This window comes from Psammomys obesus, unplaced genomic scaffold, assembly GCF_907164565.1.
Source record: "Psammomys obesus unplaced genomic scaffold, mPsaObe1.curated_primary_1811, whole genome shotgun sequence".
Lineage (NCBI taxonomy): Eukaryota > Metazoa > Chordata > Mammalia > Rodentia > Muridae > Psammomys > Psammomys obesus.
Genome location: NW_026585895.1, coordinates 13319343 through 13341002, shown reverse-complemented (window position 1 = coordinate 13341002; position 21660 = coordinate 13319343). Strand labels below are relative to the sequence as shown.

At 42.7% G+C, this 21660-nt stretch overlaps 1 protein-coding gene across 2 annotated transcripts in view; it reads left to right on the top strand.

Moving 5' to 3' along the window:
* Dcaf17 (DDB1 and CUL4 associated factor 17) overlaps positions 1–21290 on the top strand; it is a 31844-nt gene extending 10554 nt beyond the window's left edge. Inside the window, exons 6-14 of one of the 2 annotated variants that reach the window (XM_055600069.1) lie at positions 1911–2000; positions 4663–4767; positions 5051–5156; positions 7716–7858; positions 10651–10760; positions 12633–12720; positions 13363–13446; positions 14400–14555; positions 15625–21290. In XM_055600069.1, the coding sequence (XP_055456044.1) occupies positions 1911–2000; positions 4663–4767; positions 5051–5156; positions 7716–7858; positions 10651–10760; positions 12633–12720; positions 13363–13446; positions 14400–14555; positions 15625–15765 (1023 nt within the window). In that variant the 3' untranslated portion in view covers positions 15766–21290. The remainder of the gene's footprint in view (positions 1–1910; positions 2001–4662; positions 4768–5050; positions 5157–7715; positions 7859–10650; positions 10761–12632; positions 12721–13362; positions 13447–14399; positions 14556–15624) is intronic. The other variant, XM_055600070.1, reaches the window with a different exon arrangement.
* Positions 21291–21660: the final 370 nt, after the last annotated feature.

The window sequence follows — 21660 nt, the reverse complement described above, 5'->3', positions numbered from 1 at the left end:
AAATATTTATTGAGCTTCTTTATAAAATACAGACTTTTTTTTTCCTCGTAGAAGTTTTTTGTTATTAGGACAGGACATACAAAAACCATTATAATAAGAACCAACAATTTTCTGTTTGCTTTTGGCAGGCTCTGTATTTGAGTTCCTCCTTGTGTTTAATGTCAAACATAGCCTTAACATTTTCACTGTAACGTTGACTGTCAGGTAATTAGAATTCTGGGTGCCTGGTTGTTCGGGGCGTTTACGTTTTGCTTTTGGTTTTTGAGACAGAGTCTCACTGTGTGGCCTAGTCTATCTTTAAAGTGAGATTCTCCTGCCTCAGCCTGCCAAATGCTGAGATTGCAAGTGTGTGCAACTCTTCCTGACTTAGGAACCTTTTAACAAATTAAATGGTTCCTCTCTACCTTATTTAAATAACCACATCAAGGAGAAGTTCCCTTATCCACTCCGGCTCATTCCTTCTCCCTCTGCTTTGGGTTCATCTTTTATCTGCCTTCTCTGTTTTTGCTCTGAGCCAAATAAGCTATTAGTTAAACTTCATTAAACAGTTGTTAAGTTACACTTGCTTGCCTGTACATGTGGGGCTTGAGGCACAGGTAGAGAACAGAGGACAGCTTGCAGAAATGGGTTCTCTTCTACCCTTTGGGTTTCAGGGATCAAACACCTCACCACTGAGCCATTTCACCAGACCTAAACTTACTTTGAATGATGGTTATTTACAAATATGTCCTTTCTGGTCCAGTCATATTAAAAGCATAACCACCTACTTTTATTGGGGATCTTTTTGGACTTTTCCTCATTCGATTGAGGTGGCCAGCCCAAGAAAGGGTTACTGTTTATTATTCCTTTCTTTTTACACTCTCATTCTGTTGCTCTCTGCTTTGGTAAAGGAAAATTTATAAAAGTAAAAGACTAACAAAATAACGCACCATTCCATAAGAATTCTACAAGTGTCTGGTCTAATGTGCTTCCCAAAGAATTCTAGTCTGACTGCACGGTACTGTGCATTACGGTTTTTATTTATCACGTGATAATGTTGTTAAATGTTGTAAGCATTTCTGCATTCAAGACTCTGTTCCCACAATCTCTAGCCAACAAGCCGTAGTTCTTGTCAGGATATACAAATTACACCTGCATTTAGGTTTAGGCACATGGATCTAAGCTTAGTAAAAGTCTCTTCTCTCTTTGAAAGGGCAGGTCTCTGGGGCTTTAATTGTCACAGTCTAGTTTTTTGGATGGTTTTTTTATTTTACTTTTTTAGCTTTCATTTCCTGGGGTTTTGAGTGGTAGTCTTGGTACTCTAACCTTATTTCTGCTCATGCAGAATTTTGCTACGATGAGGCTAACAACTGAGCCATCCCTAAGATGGAGATACTCCCTTGAATTCTGTTCTAGAGAAGTAAATGAATTATTTTGCATTTCATAATGGAAATAAATTCTTTGGAACTCAGTTTTCAGGATACAGGAGCTCGCCTCTTCAAGTTGATAAATCATCCGAGCTTTCTCTGACATACCGTCTTGTTTTCAGTACAGTCACCCCAGTATCAGCCCTTTCAGTGATGTGACCACAGTAACACTGTGGCTTTGGTCAGGCTCAGTCTTGTTAGAGCTCCAGCTCACAGTACAAATGCACAATATCTTGATGGTGAGAAATGCTTAGCTTCCTTTTGTAGAGTTTTATGTTTGTGTACTTGTGTGTGTGTTGTGAGGGGCTGGCCGGTTAGTGAACATTTTAAGTATGTTTGCTTTCCTGCTGAAATAATTTTCAGTCTAAATAGGTGGAAATTCTCAACTCATGTAATTTTTGGATAGTTGAATGCTAGGACGGATTATGTTTTGACTAATGAAGGTTATAAGTGTTTCCTGAAATACTTGATAGAGCTGCCCATAATTTTATTCTCTCCTTCTAGGCAGGCACTCAGCAGCCTGTTTTGTTGTACCTTGCAGTTTTCCGGGTTCTGCCCTTTTCACTCGTAGGGATTCTAGAGATCAACAAAAAGGTAAGAACTAACTTCTTTCCTCCCTCCCTTTTCTTTTTTTAAATGCAGTGTCTCACTCTTAAGTCCTGGCTAGCCTGGAACTCACTATATAGACCAGGCTAGCTCAGAGACCCACCAGCTTCTGCCTCCCAAGTGTTGGAATTAAAGGTGTGCAGCACCATACAGCAACAACTTAATTGCCATATTCTATTGACGATTGGGTATAATATCTTCATTTGTTTATTCGATGTTCTGGGTGGGAATGTTCTGTCATGAACATGCGCTGAGCTGTCTCATATCAGGGTGTGAGCATTGACTTGGGAGGACGCGTGATCAGCCCTTCAGATTCCTGCGTGTTTTCGTGCCTCTTGGGTGGTTAGTGTCACTAGCGTAGGAAACCTGTGGTCATCAACAAACTGCTGTTTTAGAAAAATGGTGAAATGCCTAAGGAAGTTTTTTTTTTCAAAAGGAATATTTCAAAGCTTGTTAAAATGATCATTAAGCTTCAACAAAATGCCTCATTTTAATTACAAGGTACAGGTCTAAAACTTGCTTTATAGTATATAAACAAGACTCGAAGTAGAAGATATAAATTTTCTAACTCATGCAGTTCGGGTTTTTATTATGTTCCCATTTATCTTGATTTGTGGAACACGGGGGAGGAAAGAAGAGCCAAGTTTCAACTGAGCAAAAGAGTTAATAATAGTCTTTTTGAAATTTTTCATTTCCTGGAAAGTTATCTTGAACGTTCTTCTACAAGTCTTTAAACACTTAAAATATTGTAGGAGACAAATCTGGAGGATGTACTAATATTCACTAGCAAACAAGACAATCTAAACACTTCCTGTTCTGAAAGTTCATACTAAATTGCATGAACTAAATAATATTAGTTATTTATTATTTATTTTATGTGTGCTAGGCACTTTCAAATATTTTAAGACATTGTGACAATGTATTCTATTAGAAGTTGAGAAGCTATTTACTAATTTTAAGATGTTTGAATTACCCAAGTACTTCTTTTCAAAGTGTGGAACCAAGAGTAGGGAATTAAAAAGCTAGGAGCCAACCAACGCAAAACAAACCATAATTTTTTTTTTTTAAAGAAAATGACTAAAAGCTCAACTTGTAATTTCATTGTTTTCTTTATGTTTGCGGATTAAGTAATTATATGTGTACTACATTCTTCGGCAGGAACAAACACAAAAAGACTGGCAAAGTCAAAGTTGTTCCTGTTTATTCCTATGTATCCAGCGTAGTCATTTGAGGGATTTGGCTTGGGCTGTTGTAATGCGGATTAAAGCACACCTTTCACTTCTTAGACGAATGGAAAGTCTGCGGGGATGAGGCTTTGAGGCAGTCGTGGACTTGAGCTATGCACCACTGTGGCACATCCTCACTGATTACTCAGTGGATTTTTATTTCCTCTGTACTTCTTATTACTACCCAAAAAGATATGCTTACCTTGGCTTGTGCTGAATATTAAAATAGGCACATAATCATGTTCTTTCTCAGAGTTGTATAGAAAACCGTCACAAATTCAAGAATAGAAATTTTAGGGAGCAATAAGCCAAAGCCTTACTGTAGATAAATATCTGTAGGGGTTTGGTCTTTTGGGTGTTTTTTATGAAGTTGAGAAATCAAACCTTATTAGAAATTAAAGAATATAATAGTGATAAAAAAAATATGGAGTTGGAGGTGGGCAGTGGTGATTTGCACGCCTGTAGTACCAGCACTCAGGAGGCAGAGGCAGGTAGATCTCTGAATTTGGGACCAGCCTGGTCTACAAAGTGAGTCCATGACAGCCAAGGCGACACAGAGAAACCCTGTCTCGAAAAAACAGACAAACAATATACATGTATGTATATGTGTATATACATATATATGTGAGAAACAGAGTTGGCAACTAGGGAGCTAAGTTGTTAGGTGAGAGTACTTACTGTGCAGTCATGAGAACATGAGCTTGGATCCCCAGCCCCACATTAAGTCCATGCTTGGCTGTGTGAACCTGTAACCCCAGCACTGGACAGAACAGGTTACTCCAGGGCTTGGACAACTAGCCTGGCTGCAAAAGTGGAAAGCTCCAGATTCAGTGAGTGAGACCCTGTCTCGGGGGGAATAGAGTGGAGAGGTACAGCAGGATACCCAGTGCCAGCCTTTCTTTCTTCACACATGGGCATGGGCTTACCTACCTGTACACACACACACACACACACACACACACACACACACGTGCCGTAGGCCACTTCCCTTAAAATTACTTTCCAAGACCCAGTCTTTTTGCCTCTAAGTAGCTATAAATATTTGTCTTTAGGAAGAGCATTTTAGTGTAAGTAATGAGTCCCTATTGGACGTACCTGATACATATTCATTTACAATTACATGGCCTCATTGTATACCGCTGTTCCAGAAAAGCAGAATTTTTAATTACTGTGTATTGACAAAGCTGTACAGCAAATGGATGTGACATTGAGGCCTGTGTGCAGTGCTTGCACTGATGCTTTTAGCCTGAGGATCCAGTGGCTTACTGCCTGCCTCCAATGACACTCTAGCCTCCAGTTGCTGAATTTAAGGCTTAGTGTGAGGCTTCAGTAATGACCTGAAGCAAGAAGTGCAAGCACGTTAAGACGCAGAGGATCAGCCTTCTTCCGGTCCGTCCTCAGGTGATACCGGCCTTTCCCCTTAGGTTTTCGCCAACGTCACAGATGCCACCTTGTCGCATGGAATACTGATTGTGATGTGCAGCTCGGGACTGGTGAGGCTGTACAGCTTCCAGGCCATCATCGAACAGGTAGAGGGGAGCACATCTGGGCCTTTTACACTTAGTGTGAGGTTTGAACCAAAGGTGGTGGTTGTTTCAATAAGCCATGTGCTCATACAGTTCCCATTATAAAACTTACCATAGAAATAGGAAATGACACAGTAACCTTTGCAGGAGGGCTGGGGAGGATAAACAGAGAAGTCCTTGACTAAAGACCTTTTCTCTGTCATGTACATGGAAATGTTATTTTTTCTTTCCAGACAGCAAATAAATAGGTATTAAAGCCACGATTTTTGTTTTGTTTTGCTTTTAGTTTATGCAACAGAAACTTGACTTAGGGTGTGCATGCAGCCAGGGCGGGACTACCGGGACTGTAGGAGAGGCTCCCTTTGGCATTCCTTGTAATGTTAAAATCACAGGTATGGCTGCTACAGGATCTTTTCACCTTAAGAAAGTAAGTGCGCATATAGGTTTACATTGTAAGCATTCATGTTTTCCTCTCTGACGACATACTGACTCATTTTACTTCCATACATACATATATATACACACATACACACACACACACACACACACACACACACACACACACACACATATATATATATCCCTTACTATGAATAAATGTCAGCAAAATTCTATCCATTCATTGTTCATGGATTTGAAGGCCTGAGTATGCTGAGCCTTTCTGATCCTTCATTTCCTTGTCTAGGAAATGATGACTTATACCCATTCCTACCATCTTAGCTTCCTTATAACTTAAGGTTTTAAGTTTTGTTAAATCTAGCCATTTCTAAGGAGTGTTTTCCAAGGAAATTCTAATACTATGCCAGATACAAGTAGCAGATCCTAGACCTCAAGAGAATAAACAAAGTTATACATGATTCTATAAGATAGTGTTAAAAAAAAAATGCTTTTCTGTGATTAACTAACTCATGGAGCCAGGTGTGCTCGCCCAACCCTAGCACCCCAGCACCTGGGAGGTAGAGCTAGGAGGATCAGGAGTTCAAGGATATCCTTGGCTACATAGTGACTTTGAGACCAGCCTGAGCTGTAAAATAATAATGTTCAAGAACATAGTCTGAAATTACTTCCTGCTATAGAATAATCTAATTGGATGGTTTGGAGGTTACCTGCCTAAGGAAAGCAGCAGACTATACAGGGTGCTTGCGGATCTGCTTTGCTCTGTGGACAGCAGACCTTTGTGTCTGTTGATCACCGTGGAGAGGCAGCCCTCCATCAGCTCTCCGGCATCCAAGGACAGCTTGATTGCAGTCCGGCACAGTAGATATATGCCATTATCTGGTCTTTTTGTCTCTATTATTAATTAAGAGTCACTACTAATGATAATGAGAAATTTTTATTTCTAACCAATAAACACTGGTTTTTTAGGTGTAACTCAAAGTTTTTCTAATATAGCCACAATAAAACAAGAATTTTTTTCTTATAATTTACCATTGTATCATCAACAAATAGATTAAGAAATGAAATATGCAAAAAAGAAAAATAATGCTTTTAGGTGGCAAATAATAATTATATAAACTGTGAAGAGTGCCTAGTATAACCAGTTAAACTATCCATGAAATTAAAAAAAAAAAGTGTTTTTAAAATGTCATTTTGAAGTGAATTAAGCAGTTTTAGGAAAAGCTAGCAATACCTTCGAACCTCAGAAATACCTTCTGTGTTCAGTATAAACATCCTCACAAAGCACTGAAGGAATTTTGTTACTGTGTGACAAAGGCCAGAAGATGGTGCTGGGTCCCCTGAAGTTATGAGTGCTGGGGACCAAACCTGAGTTTATTATCACATGACATTGGAATTTATTTTCATAATTTACTGGCACATGCCCTCTGACATTATATTGGGATATTAATATTTTTCTTATTCCTTGAAATATTTCTTATTACTTTATTAAGGGTATTTTTCTTTTCTTAAAAGTTTTTAGGTGCTTTAAATATATTTGATATATCCATATCTTTACCTGTACCTTCTTTTGCCTCAAAATTGTTAGTGAGCTGCTTTTCATGATTTGTTTTTCTCCTGTGTACAGCTTTCAGATGTAAGAGGAGCCTTAACAAAGCACACACTTCTATTTTAACATGCAACTCTTACATGAGTGATCTGAGAACAGCTTCTTAAAGACAAGTGGCTTCCTAAACGAAAGTCTCAAGGTAGAAGCACAAATCCAGAGGTTACAGATGACCAGTCTATCTACAGTCACCCAGAAAAATTGTGACCTCACTGCTATGCCTTCTCCTTACAGTGGTTAGAGTGGATTATGGTGTAATTAAAATTGAGATCAAAGAGGAAGAGAAAAAAAGCACCGACAAAATGTTCTTTGATGTCTGTCCCAAGAGACTGATTGGATACGTCTGTAAAAATTAACTTGTTTGATGATGATGATTCTAGTGGTGATGTCTGCTCTCTAATAAACTCTCCATTGTGCAGACCCGTGCTAATAGGTGGCATTCACTCAGACTAGTGTGACAAGAAGCATAGCTCAGGACAGCTTCTGTAAAGCTTGCTGGTATATATACCTATTAGCCTGTGATCTGAAAGGTCTCCCTGCCTTTGAAAGATCAGGGAGTTGACATTGTGGCTAATGCAGTCTTGTTCACACACCCTCGGTGATGGTGGAGTTTTTATTGTGGATTTGCCTCCCTCGCCCCCAACAGTAAGCACCTTCAGCCTCCTTTTGGTTGTTGGTTTGTTCTGCTCACATGAAGGCCACACATTTCCACCAAAATACATGCCTCGATGTTAGTGTACAGTCTTTCTTTGTTTTCTACTTGGTTTCTGTTCTCTTAGCAACAGACCTCTTTTCTGGCTACGTTTTTGTTCCCTGGAACATAGTAATTTGCCGTTATGGAACTTTGTAAAGTATGTGTATGTACCAAGAAGGGTTGGACCTAGCTAATGAATGGTACAAGTCCGCCCCAAATGAGAAGCTAGTAAATTTCTCTTGCTCATCTTTGCAGACTCGCCACCTCTGCTCTTTGAGGTTTCGTCCCTGGAGAACGCATTTCAGATCGGAGGCCATCCTTGGCACTACATCATCACACCTAACAAGAAGCAGCAGAAAGGGGTCTTCCACATCTGTGCCCTCAAAGACAATTCCTTGGTGCTTCATGAGTACTCAACCTTTTAGTAGTAAATTTATATTAGAAACCTTTATTCTCTGCTTCTCTAATAGCTTTATAGGTCCAGGATTGCCTTTTTGTTAATTTGAGGGTTTGTTAGTTTTTATTATTATTATTATTATTTAAGATTGATTTATTTATTATGTATACAGTGTTCTGCCTGCATATCAGATCTTATTATAGATGGTTGTGAGCCACCATGTGGTTGCTGGGAATTGAACTCAAGACCTTTGGAAGGACGACAGCCAGTGCTCTTAACCTCTGAGCCATTTCTCCAGCCCCCAGTTTTTATTATTTATTTACTTAGATAAGGTCTCCATGTAGCAGTGACTGGCCTGGAACTCACAGAAATCCTCACGTTGCTACCCCAGTGCGGGGGGGGGGGGGGGGGGAATTAAAGGCTTACACCACACTTAGCGTTGGTGAACAATTTAAAATACAAAGAACATAGGAAATAGTGTTTTGTCACAGGAATTTTAAAATACAACTGTCTGAAAGGTCTTAAAGCACCAAGGATTCTTCTCATTCAATTCTTATTCTATTCCTCCCTCCCTATCCCCTCCCTCCCTTCCAGCTGCTCATGTAGCTCAGGCTGACCTCATGCTCACTCTATAGGCCTTTCACACCTGATATTCCATCTTTGCCTCCCCCGCGCTGTGACTGTAGTTGTGTGTCTCCATACGTGGTGAAGGGTTTTGTTACAGGATTCTCACGGAAAATGTCTGTCAGATGCCACTGTGGGAACTGTTGCTAGATTAGGCTCAGGCTGCCTCTGAAACGGCTGTGGAATGTGTTGTTGATTTTGAAGAGAGCAGAACCAGATGGAGTTCTGGAGCTCACAGGCTTGGCGCTGAGATGGTGCATTGTCAAGGGTTTCCTCAAGTTGCTTCTGGCGCCACAGAAAGAAATGGCTCATGGCAAAACAGTAAAAGTTCTACCCATTAAAGTCATCTTAATTTTCTTTCAAAATATGATTTTTTTTCGTTAATGTTTTTCCATATAATGATTTGTTGAGGTCTAGCATGGCCAGACATGCATTTTCTTCCTTCAGGTTGCTTATCTTCCCCAAAGAAAGATTCTTTCCTTGTTTACATGTCACTGCGCCTGCCTGGAGAACGCCTTTACCCACTGCCCCATACTGTGGCCCTCATCTGTGCTTGCGTTTATTCCTGAAACCTCTTGTGATGTCAGATCAGTTCCTTTCATGAGGTAGATTTAGTTTATTCCTCACTTGCCTTCCAGGGCCCTAGCACCGTCACTCACTATGGACTCCAGTAGCATTTATTGTGACAGGTCACCTTTCACCTTGTTGAAGGTTCGTGTGTTCTTGGATCCTGTTATCTTCTCCTACTGATGTAATGGGTCACTGTGTCTAGTGTCTTCTAGTTTACTTCTGTAAGAAAAGTTCATCTTCTCGCTTCTTGGTCACATGTAACAGTTCCTGTTGCCTCCCCCCCCCCCCCCCCCGCAGTGAAACCCTCTTATTTAACATTTTACAAAAGGTTTTCTAGGGGCTCTTTTCCTGCTGTTACACACCCTGGTTTGACCGCTCACCTCCCAACCAGGACTTCCTTCAGCCCCCAGCACCTGTGACTCTCCATCCCACCCAATTTTGCACCCAGTCCAACCTTGCACAGTGCGTGTCCTCTCTCAGCGCATGTACCTCCTGGATAAGAGCTGATTCTGTGTGTTCTTTCCTAAGTAAGTGGTCTTTGGTCACACATACCACATGGTCTCCATAACAGCTACAACGGCCGGTTCGGCCTATATTTCAGCACATTTGTGAACAACTGTCAAAGCAGAAGTTAATGGATGCGCACTGCTATCAGTTCCCCGTGCTGTTGTGTTGAAGGTGACATCTACACAGGGATCATGTGTCATGCTGTCGTTGGTTTTGTGTGTGTGTGTGTTTGTTTTCTTTCACTCCCCCACCCACTTTCTTGAGACCCGATCTTAGTGTGTAGCCCTGGCTCTCCTGGAATTCACTATGTAGACCAAGCTGGCCTTGAACTGCTAGAGCACTGCCCGATTTGCCTCCCAAGTGGTAGGATTAAAGGCGTGTACCACCACACCTGGCCCGACCTTTCTTTTACTATCTAAGTATACCTACGTATTTGGAATAAGGCTATTCTTTTCTTACGTGCTAATCAGTATTAGACTCTTTTCTCAGATAGGAGTGTTTAATATTTAACTTAATCAAGGCGACTATGTGACCTCTGTCAGAGACTCTTGGTTTGGTTACGTGTTTATTCGAGGTTACCGACCCCTCTGATTGACAGGTAGTTGTGGGCAGGGTTGGGAGGAGGCTGTGGAACTGCACATGTATGGTAATGGAAAGGCCATGGACTCTGGAAAGTCCGTGCTTTTTAATATGTTCCAAACATTGGGCAAGTATTCTCTTTGTGTGTCGGTCTGTGGCTAAGAAGCCATAAAATGGCGTTGATTTTTGCTCTGAGTCTTACAAAACCAAATGCAGCGGTGACGACAGCCCGTCCCTGCAGGCCTAACGCGCAGTGTACACATGAGGGACGGCGGCCTAGGTCCCCGTTATCTGAGGAGTCCTGCATGGCGCAGAGTAAATCTGGGAGGATGTTTCACACTTAGAATATTCTGAATTTCTCAAGTTTGTATGTCCTCATATGGCCCTCTCACACGTCCCACGCCAGCTGCTTCGTATTTTCTTTCCTATACCTGTGAGTTACCAAAAGGGCTAGATTCGAAAAGGGATTTACCCTTCCAGTCTTTGTCCTGAATATATTTTTCCCAACTTCAGGCAAAAAATGGAGTCCAGGAAATGGAGTGCTGCTCGCTGGAGTCCGACTGGATCTACTTCCATCCTGATGCCTCCGGAAGAATAATACATGTCGGACCAAATCAAGTCAAGTGAGTCCTTTTTCAGCCCTTGAAAATTAAAAGCGGTTCTTGTAGCATTTTTGTTTTCAGTTGAGACCCCTGTAATTATGTGAAAGATTCATTTGTGTGGAATATTTCCCGAGAGACTGTTGTCTGCACAGTCTGTTTTTATTCTTTAGCTCTACTGTTAACTGTTTGTAAGTATTACATATCCTCAGTCCCTTACATATCAATCAGTCCCTTGATTGATATGGGAATGAATGAGAGGAATTTTACATTATCTTTTTTCTCATTGAGTGTTGTTTTGTTTTAACACAGCTTCTTTGGGGTTTGCTGTGTAGCTCATACTGGCTTCCAGGGTCTGTAGCACTGGCCTTGAACTCAGTCTTTCTGCCTCTATGCCCTGACTAATGAGATTACAGGAGCATGCCACACACGTAAATGGGTCTTAATTTTCTAGGATTGATGAGAAAGAAGATAGCTGAGCCAGGTGGCACAGGCCTGAAATCTCAGCTGCCCAAAAGTCACAGGCAGGAAGATTGCAAGTTCAAGGCCAGGCTGGGCAATTTTGTGAGCCCTTGTTTCTACATAGAAAGGGGCTGGAGCTGCAGTTTAGTGGTAGAGCACTTACCTGTACTGAGTGAGGTTCCGAGTTCAGTCTCTGGTACCCTGCAGAGAAAGACACTGATTGACATTTGTTCTGAGCCAGTGGACTAGTGTTTGCTTTCCAGCTGACCTCTGCCTTACAATGGCCTTAATGTGGCTTCCCTGACATCAAACTGCTCTCATGGTTTTGATCTTTTACCCAGACTTCCACCAACTGAAGCTTATCTTCAGCATTTAGGTCTTCGCTTCTCTTCTCAGGTTTTCTTTCTGTTTGGTTCTAGTTATTTCCTTGATTCAAAAACTGAAATATTCTGCCCTTCCCACCTGCCAGCTTATTTGCTGGCCCAGACCTCTCATCAGTCTCAGAAATCTGAAATTCTGCTTTTCATTTTTTGTTTGTTTTGAGGCAGGGTCTCTGTGGTCCTGGCTGTCTGTCCTGGAATTTGCTCTGTAGCCCAGGCTGGACTCCAACTCAGATCTGCCTGCTTCTGCCTCCCAAGTACTGGGATCAAAGTCATGTACCACCAAGCCAGGTTTTAAACTTTTTTAATATTGCCACGAATTGAGCTAGTTAATTTCTCAGTTTAAAAACCAGTATCTGATTCCTCTGTCGTTGGCAGCTATGAAGTGCCATTTGTCGCGGCCGTGGTGGCGACTTGCTGTTCTCTTTGCCTAAGGGACTTGGAGCTTTGAAAAGCTTTTAAAGCCTTTTAATGATATAAACAGATTTCTATGGGTGGGAAGCAAATTATTTTATTTTCTCTTGATTAATATGCTTGATCCATGAGATCATTTTTACTCTGGAAATCTAAACCTTAAAATATAATCCTAAAAGAAATGGTATTGTTGGTTGCAGATTTTGCTCTCTTGTGAGAGTCCAGTGTTCCGGCTAATTGCTGTCCTGTCTGTCTCACTGTTAACTCTAAGAGTTATTCTTATGTGTCTTCTACTAAAACTACAGTGCAACCTCTCATGGGGCAGGAGAGACACTCTGGTCCTGCTGCGGGAGGAAGAGGCGAGGCTTGCTCTGCAGTGTCACTAAGCCATCTGGAAAATGCCTCAGGACTGAGCAAGCTGCTGCCTTACTGGTTCAGTACCACTCACAGCCACACTTTCCTGTTCCAAAAATAGGAGTGTGGAGAAGGTTCTGGATTTTAGTGATGAGATTAATATTATAGGCTAGTCAATGGAGGGGAAGTGAGTTGCTGCAGTTTTCATCTGTCGAGTCTCATGTGAGGTCACCTTTGCCAGATTGATGGTGCTTCTTGCATTCTTAGACTTCTGTATCCTTTCCAGAGTCTTGAAGCTAAGTGAGGTAGAAAATAATAGTTCCCAGTGTGAGATCTCTGAAGATTTCATCATTTGGGCCAATAGAGAAAACAAAGTAAGTCAAAAATCCCTTATATCCTTTCTGTAGAAGCATCTGTGTAGCTTGCACTGTGCATGCCTGCTGGCTGAAACACCACCACAGCTCTTCAGAGGCTGTTCACTGGGTCTGCGTGGCTAGCTAGTCTCACCCCACTTACATATGAGGTCTGGAGACAGTTATACTGGGTTTATCTTGCTTCTCTCTGTTTTTTTCTCTCCAAGTTTTTTAGTAATGAATTGTCAGTCTTTGGTTCTAAATAGTTGTACAAACTTAAGGCTCCCTGGGTATCAGTCTTTTAAACCAGATACCATGCCTTAACTGTAGCTGGTACTTTTCCTTTAGTGTGTAAGCTGAGGTGCTTGAAGAGAAACATTTGTGAATGCAGATATACCTTTAGTTTCCTGTCAGAAGGGTGAATGAAGAGCAGATTTATAACTTTTAATTAGTTTTTGCCTATTTTAGTATTTTATCCATTTAAAGCTTTTATTAAACTATGATTCACTGAGTGAAGAATTTAAATAAACTTGGAATGTTCTCAGTTCGCTGAAGGCTGGTGTGTGCTGGGAAGGGCTATCAGGTGGAAGCACATTCTGGGACTGTTGCCCTTGCGTGCATGCAGTGGAGCGTGTCTTGACTTTCCTTCTCCCACTCTGATAGAATGAAAGTTTAGTCACTGTTACAGCTTCTGGACGCGTGGTGAAAAGAAATTTCAACCTTCTGGATGATGACCCAGAGCAAGAGGTATTCTTTAGCTAAACATGAGAGTCCAACAGTCCATTTCCCCTCAAACCTATGCTCCCAGGCCCCGGGGCAGACACTGGAGTCAGAGACCCTGCAGACAGGATGGTGTAATTTGTTGAAGTCAGCATCACCCGTTTTCTCTTTTCTTACTGGAAGCTTTCTCACAGTCTTATTTGTAGTAAAGTTTGTAGGGCCAAAAAAATTTGGAAGGATTATTAGCTTACTGTTTTTGTGAGGCATGGATTTACTTTTTTTTTTTTTTTTTTTTTTTTTTTTTATTTGTTTTGAGACAATATTTCTCTTTTTAACCCTGGCTGTTCTAGAACTCACAGAGTTCTGCTTACCTCTGCCTCCCAAGTGCTGAATTAAAGGGATGTGCCACCACTGCATTCACACACAAACACACCACAAACACAGTTTTTTTGTCTTGTTTTGTTAGATAGTTTTTAAAAAGCAAATTTTAAAATTCATGCTGACTAAATTTAGCTTAGCAGTAGAGTGCCTGAGTAGCATGCACAAGCTCCTAGTTTCAATCTTTGGAGAAAAGGAAAACAAAAAGCTGGAATCATAAGGTTGTGCTGGCAGTAGTTTGGGGTTGGAGCAGTGGCTCAGGAGTCAAGAGCACCTGCACCAGAGTTCTGGTCCCAGCACCCATGTAACAATAAACTGAGCATACTAGAAAGGCCTATAACTCCAGCCCCAAGGGAGCCAGTGTTCTTTCTGGCTCTGTTTGCCAAGTCTGTAGGATTCAGATTTCCCTGGAAATCTGGGGAATGACCTATATTTTACAGGTACACGTAGAGATACATTTCTACTGATTCTCCCACCCATTTGTTCTTCTCTTCATCCTATTTTCATAAGTGACAGAATAATTAAATTTAAAGTGTAGGAGTAGCCCTAGCTTATTAACTGGAATTGACCTACTTTTATCTGTCTTCTTCATCTGCCCCAAGACTTTCAAAATTGTGGACTATGAAGATGAGTTGGACTTGCTTTCTGTAGTCGCTGTCACTCAAATAGATGCCGAAGGCAAAGCTCACCTGGATTTCCACTGTAATGAGTATGGGACCTTACTCAAAAGCATCCCACTAGTGGAGTCCTGGGACGTGGTACGTATAACCTTTGGGACACTAAGTTACAAGGGTTTCCTTTACCGGTGCCGTTTATTAGAACATGTCCATATCAGTCCAGTCACCTGTGCCATGACCACACAAAAGAAGTTATTTCCCAACATGCAAGACAAAATGAGTACTCCCAAGCCTTCTCTTAGCATTGGGGATACCTTCTTAGCAGTATCCTTGGAGATAAAACTTGGTGTCTCTTGAGACATGTTATTTCCTTACCATAGTCTTTTATTTTCCTCCCAGCTATAAGTTTGGTAACATTTTTAAAAATGAAATTATAATGTGGTTATCTTCCACAGTTAGATAGTAAGAGGCAATATCTGGGTAAATTGGGTTTCCAGCACTTGGGAATATTCATTCTTCCAAATATTCTAACATAGAAATGTCTTGGTAGAGTACCAGCCTAGCACACTAGACTCGTGTCCAGTTTCGAGCCCAAATGAGCTGCTGGTGGCAGTGAATAAGAGTTGAGAGGACTGGGGAGCTGGCTCCGTTCCTGTGCAAATGTGAGAACTTCGAGTTTGGATCCTCAGCACCCACACAGATGCTGATAGCTGTGTCAGCTCCTCTTTCAGAGGTGCAGACAAGGTCTCTGAAGCAACATGGCTAGACCAGCTAAATCACTGTGCTCTGGGGCCAATGAGGAAGGTAGAGAGGGACTGAGGAAGCACCCTCCGGCCTCCACACACACCTGAGTGTGCACACACTCCACAGCACATGTGCAAAAGTAAACGCTGCAAGGAACAGCATACTTTCCGCATACACCTTTTTCTGTCAATAAGGAACCCATGAACTCTTGTACGTGCTCATGCAGCTAGATGGTTGTATGGTTCTGACAGTGAACTGTGGATTCAGCTCCTAAGTCCAGAGCTCTAAATGGCCTGTTTTTCCATTAGTCATCCACATGCACATAACTATTGAAAAATCCACTTCTGGCAGTTCTTCCAGAACTGTGTACATAGGAAGGTGCCTGGGGTAGGTGCTATAGTATTGGTGACGCTACGGTGAATATGATTATGTGAAAAGCAGATCCTGTGTGACTGTTTTCTTACAGACTTACAGCCACGAAGTCTACTTTGACAGAGATTTGGTGCTGCACGTCGAACAGAAGCCCAACAGGCTCTTCAGCTGCTATGTTTACCAGATGGTCTGTGACCCTGGAGAAGAAGAAGACGACGTCAGCAGAAGTGGTTAAGACAATGGGGTCACTGTGACCTGATGGAATACCCAGTCAGCCGAGTTCAGTTCTCATCTGCATAGAACAGTCTGCAGTAATTTCCGGAACAGGTCTTGTTCTAACTTCAAAGGACTAGGTTAAACCCTTGCCACATAGGGTGGTAAGGACTCCCTTGTATGTAAATGCTCTCCAGGATGCTGTCCTAAGAGGCTACATTTTGACTAGGTGCTAATGTGGATATAAAGTGCTGGGGAAAGACAGTTAAATCTGGGTGTTGAGGAAGCATCATTGATTCAGGGATTACTAGCATAATTCTTAAAGACTACTGTAAAGTTACAATTAGTAAGGCTAGGAGAGAAAAACAAAAATATTCAACCTGGAAGCCACATGTGGTGGTGCACACCTGTAATCCCAGCACGTGGCAGGTAGAGCAGAAAGATCCGATCTGAGCCACTCTTAGCTATCTAGCAAATTCAAAGCCAGCTTAGTCTACATGAGACCTTTTCTCAAGATGACAGCAAAAAGGTAAAGTCCTGTATACTCTATACCAAACTTTGCATAAGGATTAGAAAAAGCATTTGTAATGTAAAATCATACTTTTGAACCAAAAACTTCACAGCTTCTTTGTAAACAAAACCAAAACAATATATAGTTTTCTTGTGTTCCTATACAATATCAAGAATTGATTCTAGTTTTCAAATTATTTTTTTAAAATTAGTTTTAATTAGTATCATAAAAGAGAAATAAAGCAAAACAGATGAGGTAACAATCAGCCTGGAGAGCTCCCTGAAGAAACACTCAGGAAGAGTGGAAGGCAGGGCTCAGGAAGCCATCTGAGCACAAGGAGGCAGCGTGCTACAAGAGTGCACCTGGACCAAGGGTCCTTTAGGACCTGGCTTAGTATCAGCTTCTCTGAGGAATGGTACCTAAGAAGTTGGGAAATCAAGGTCTAGGCCCCCACAGGCACTGATGGAGGAAATTCAGATCCGCCTCAAGAATGCGACTGAGGGCTGCTCAAAGGGAGTTTGCATCAGCAGCTCACAGCAGGACACCCAGCGCACCACAGATCCTCCTTCTCATCTGGCTGGTCCCCCTCAGTCTTCTCCAGGAGCAAATCATTCAGAGCCCTAGACTGTCTCCCGATAGAGGAAGCGTGCACAGATCAATCAACGTCTGCAACCTTCACCTCACGAGGCCCAGCATGAGACTCTGTGGCTTGATTTCCCCCATGAGTCACGTTTTGTCACGGCCATGGGTTAAGGCATTTGCCAGTTCCTCCATTGTCGTGGTTATTGCTCATCTAAAGTGTGGTTTCTCTGAAGCCCCTCATAAAGCCTGCCCCGTGGAGCATATTGCAGAATGAAGCACACCCAGTTAGCATCACGAAAGTAGCACAGGCGTAGGGTACTCGGGTGATGTAGGCACACCTAGCTCTCCACCTCCCTCTGAAGCTGTTGCTCCACTCCCTCCTCTGTCTGGGCCTTGAGGATCTCCAGGGCCACGGTGAGATGGCCTTCCTCGAGCCAATCCCAGTACACATTCCCAAACCACCTCTTGCCCAGAGGATGCTCTATTTCAAAGTCATCAGTGGTGAGTGCCTCCTGGATGAGGCGCTGGGCTCCATCTAGCCGGTGGGTGAGGAAAGAGGGAGGAAAATGGGCGTGGCGATGCTCAGCCACAGTCCCAGTTTGTGGACGAAGCTGTGCCCAAGGCTGGTCACCTTCCCTTAACTAAAGGGTAAGGGCAAGCTGAAGTTCCATTAGCTGCTCGGGTCCAGGGCTCCCTTGAAAGGGGTGCCTGGTTAGTGCCCCACCCACAGCCTTTCCAGCTGCCCAGAATAGAGCACCCAAGACCCCACTGATAGATAAACCCCAAATTATCCTTTCTTATATGCTCTTATTCCCATGGCTTGATGGTCTTGTGTTGTGTGCACTTGAGTGTGTCTGTGTGGAAATATTTGCAAGTGTGTACATACTTGCATGTGCATGTGCATTTGGAGGCTAGAAGTCTCTCTAGGGCCTGAGGCTCACTGATACCAATAGTCTGGTTGGCTGCTCAGAGATCCTCTTGTCTGCTTCCCAGCACAGGGGTAAGTGGCATGCCATCATGCCCAGATGTTTAGGGCTGGGCATCAAACTCAGGTTTGCATGCTTGTGTTGCAGGCACTTTAGTGTTCGAGCTATCTCCAAGGCACTGAGGAGATATAAAAGATTCCAAGCAAGATTCAAATGAAACCTTTTCATGATTGTAGCCTGTTTAGCTCATACTACATCTAAATATGTTGGTCGTTATTTTCCACACGTTCGCACTTTTCCAATTCAGCCTCAAGAGTGACTATAAAACAAGAGCAGTCAGGGCAGATAGTCACACCTGTAATCCAAGCCTCAGTGATCGGTGACGGGAGGATCTGCAGGTTTCAGGCCAGCGTGAACTAGGTAGCAAAACTCTGCCTTAAAAATTAGACAGAACCACCACCAACAAAAACTTGAGGCAGAGGCAGGACAATCAAGAATTAAGATGCAGCCTGGGCTGCATGAGATCCTGTCTCAATAAAACAAAAGCAATAAACCATTATTTGATTCAAGTTTAAGGTTAAAATTGGTTGTACTCTAGAAGGAAGCCAAATTAGCTTAGAGGGTTAAGAATAGATTAATAATGGCACAGTTATTATGTTGTGAAGTTTATTATTAGGCAAATAAAATAGGGTCTCAGTTATTTGTGTGATAGCCAGATTAAGAGAGAAACAGAAACACGGTTTTATCTAAAAATTAAAAAAAAAAAAAAAACATCCCAGCACTCAGGAGGCAGACGCAGGTGGATCTGAGTTTGAAGCCAGCCAGTTGTACAGAGTGAGTGCCAGGATAGGGCTATACAGAGGAAAACAACAAAAAAAGAACTACCATCTGGGAACATAGAAATAGTTACCTTATGAGCAACATAGTAACCTGTTAAAATCTAATACTTGCATCTACTGATCAAAAAAGTTCAGTCTTGTTTTATGATGTGTAACAGCTCCGTTTGGTGCCTCTGAAGCTCTAAGAACGTTTTGGAGACAGCATTGAAATTAGAGTACTTACAGTGCCCAGCCCTGCCTAGCATATTTACACCTTGGTGATTTGCATTTGCTTTGTTGTTTAGGTGTTATTTTTTTTGTGTGGTGTGCGTGTTTAGACCAGGCTAGCCTCAAACTCAGTTCTGCCTGCCTACACCTTTTATTTTCTGATTTCTTTTTACAATGTATTCATTTTATATCCCGATTGTAACCCCTCCTTCCTCCCCCTCGACCCTTCCGGTAGTCCACTGAAGGGGGGAGTCCTTCTCCTCTGCCTATCAAGTCTCATCAGGACTGCCTGTATCCTCTTCCTCTGTGGCCTGGCAAGGCTGAATAGCCAAGGGGAAGTGATCAAAGAGCAGGAAACTGAGTTCACGTCAGACAGCCCCTGCTCTCAGAGATCCATCTGGAGGCTGAGCTGCCCGTGGCCTACATCTGAGCAGGGGGTATAGATCCTCTCCAGCATGGTTCTTGGTGCATCAGTTTCTGCAGGCCCTCTGGGCCCAGGTTTTTTTGTTTTGTTTTGCTTACTTTATTGGTTTCCTTGTGGGTCCCCAGGTCTTTCTCTCCCCACCCCCTTCTTTCATAAGACTCCCTGCTCTGGCCAAAGTTTTGCTGTGAGTCTCAGCATCTGCTTCAATCCTCTGTTGGGTGGAGCCTTTCAGAGGACCTCTATGACACACCTTTCAAGTGCTGGGAGGTATACCACACTGGACCCATTTTGAAAAACAAGTTCACACAATTAAAAATCCAATTAGAAAAACAACAGCAGAAAAAGGACGATGCTGTGTGGGTTCGGCCCAGCAGTGTCTCTGCTCTGCACTTTGGGAGCATTTGGAACAGGGTGTCCTTAGACTTCAGTCTTGGCAGAGAATCAATTTTAGGTGGTTGTTGACTTTAAGTCATGGCTGTGTGTGTGTGGATGGTAGAACTCATTCAGAACGGCAGTCGAGGCCTTCTGAGGTGCATGGGAAGAAAAGGAACGGGCTGTGTCTAAGTATGATGTGAGCTGAGCCTGATGCTCACATCTGTAACCCTTGCAGCTGCTCCCAGCTGAAGCAGGAGAGTTGCAGGAGGCTAGCCTGGGTTGCACGGTGAGAGGCCATGCTGGGCTACACAACCACCTCTAACTCCAGCTCCAGGAGATCTGGGACCCTCTTCTGTAGGGCCCCTCACATGTGCACACACATACAACAAACATAAAAAGAGCTCAGTGTGAAACTAACAGAATGAGCTACAGCTGTTTAGTTTTGGCCAGTTGTGGCAGTTTATGGGAATGTAGGCTGCATGCTTACGTAAAATGACCTTTTATTCTCCTGAAGTAATTGCTGTCCCAGAGGCTTACTGCCTGTCTGCTAACCTAGGCCTAGTCCAGGAAGCTTCCAGCCTCTGAGACTTACTGCTTAATAAGCTCCCCCTTTCTTGTTCTGTCTGAGCTCCAGGCTGGCCGGTTCACCTCAGCTGTTCTGCCTCAAACTCCTCTCAGCTGATTCAATCTGGTTTCTCTCCCGGCCTCTGAATTCCTCTGCCTGGCCTCAGTTTAAACTCCAGCAATCAGCTCTAATCTTCTGGCTCCTCTGGCTCCTCTGGCTCATTCAGACTTCACTTCAGTTTTCTCTCTCCGAACCTCTCTATTACTGTCTCAGTAAAACTGCCTCCTCTCTTTCTCATTGCCCCTTAAGTAGCTTCCTTTTCGTCTCTCTTCTCATGAGAGTTGGGCATGTCCTATTTTGTCAAGTCTTCCTCTGATTTGTCACTGTTTCTGCCACTCAATTAGGCATCTCTTTCAAACATGGGTGGTTCCTATTACAAACTAACATTACCTTCATTGTTTGGGTTTTTTTTTTTTTTTTTTAACCTGAAACTTGTTCTATACCAGGCTGTCCTAGAACTCAGATCTGCTCGCCTCTGTGTCCTGGATTAAAGGTGTGTCTGTATTCCAGCTAGATCACACTGACCTAGAAAGTCTTTGGATTGTAATCTCTTGCCAAAGCAGCCTGGTTCTGAATTAGCATTCCTCCACTGATAACAGGACTGATTCCTCCACTGATAACAGGATGGTGGATAACAAGACGCCGAAAGATGTGGAAGCTAGAAAAGAATGGAGGAGATTTAGATGCCACTCATACCATGAAGATGAGCTGGGAATGTAGCTTAGCAGTGGAGCACTTGCCTGTTGTGCTTGAGGCTCTAGGTTCATTTCCGGTGCTGGGAAAACAGCAGCCGCAACGACAAAGACTGCTTCCCCAAAAGGCACGGTCTTTCCAGTGTCTGCAGCTGCTCGCTCGGAGGTGGGGTTGCTCCTCTCAGCAAGTGCAGATGTTAAGCAGAAATGAATGCATTTCTGTACTCTCAGAGTGGCACAGCAGGCCTATGGTTCTTTGGCCTCTACAGTATTTGTCACAACTCAGAGCAAAAAACAAACAAAAAACTGTCACTATTGAAATAACAAGTGCTTTGTTTAAATAAATTAATATATTTCAGTTTCCTACCATTTGAGTGTTTATTAAACCTTGTGTATACTTTTTTAAATAAAGGAGAAAATCATGTTCTGTATCTCTAGCTCCCTTTTCCTCCTTCTGTCCCTTTTCCTCTCCTTCCCTCTCTCCTCTCTCTACCCCTCCCTTTCCTTCTCTCCCCTTCTCTCTCCCTCTCTCCCAACCCCTGAAATGCACTGTGTAGTCCAGGCTGTCCTTAAATCTGTGACGAACCTCCATACCCAGCTGGGTGTTCTGAATGTTTTCTATCCAATACTGGTTTCAATACTTGTACAGTATTCCTATTAGAATTGATCAGGTCAGGTGCACTGCCATTGTCTTTCCCCTTTGACTGGGGAGGAGGTGAGGCTTGTACAAACTCCC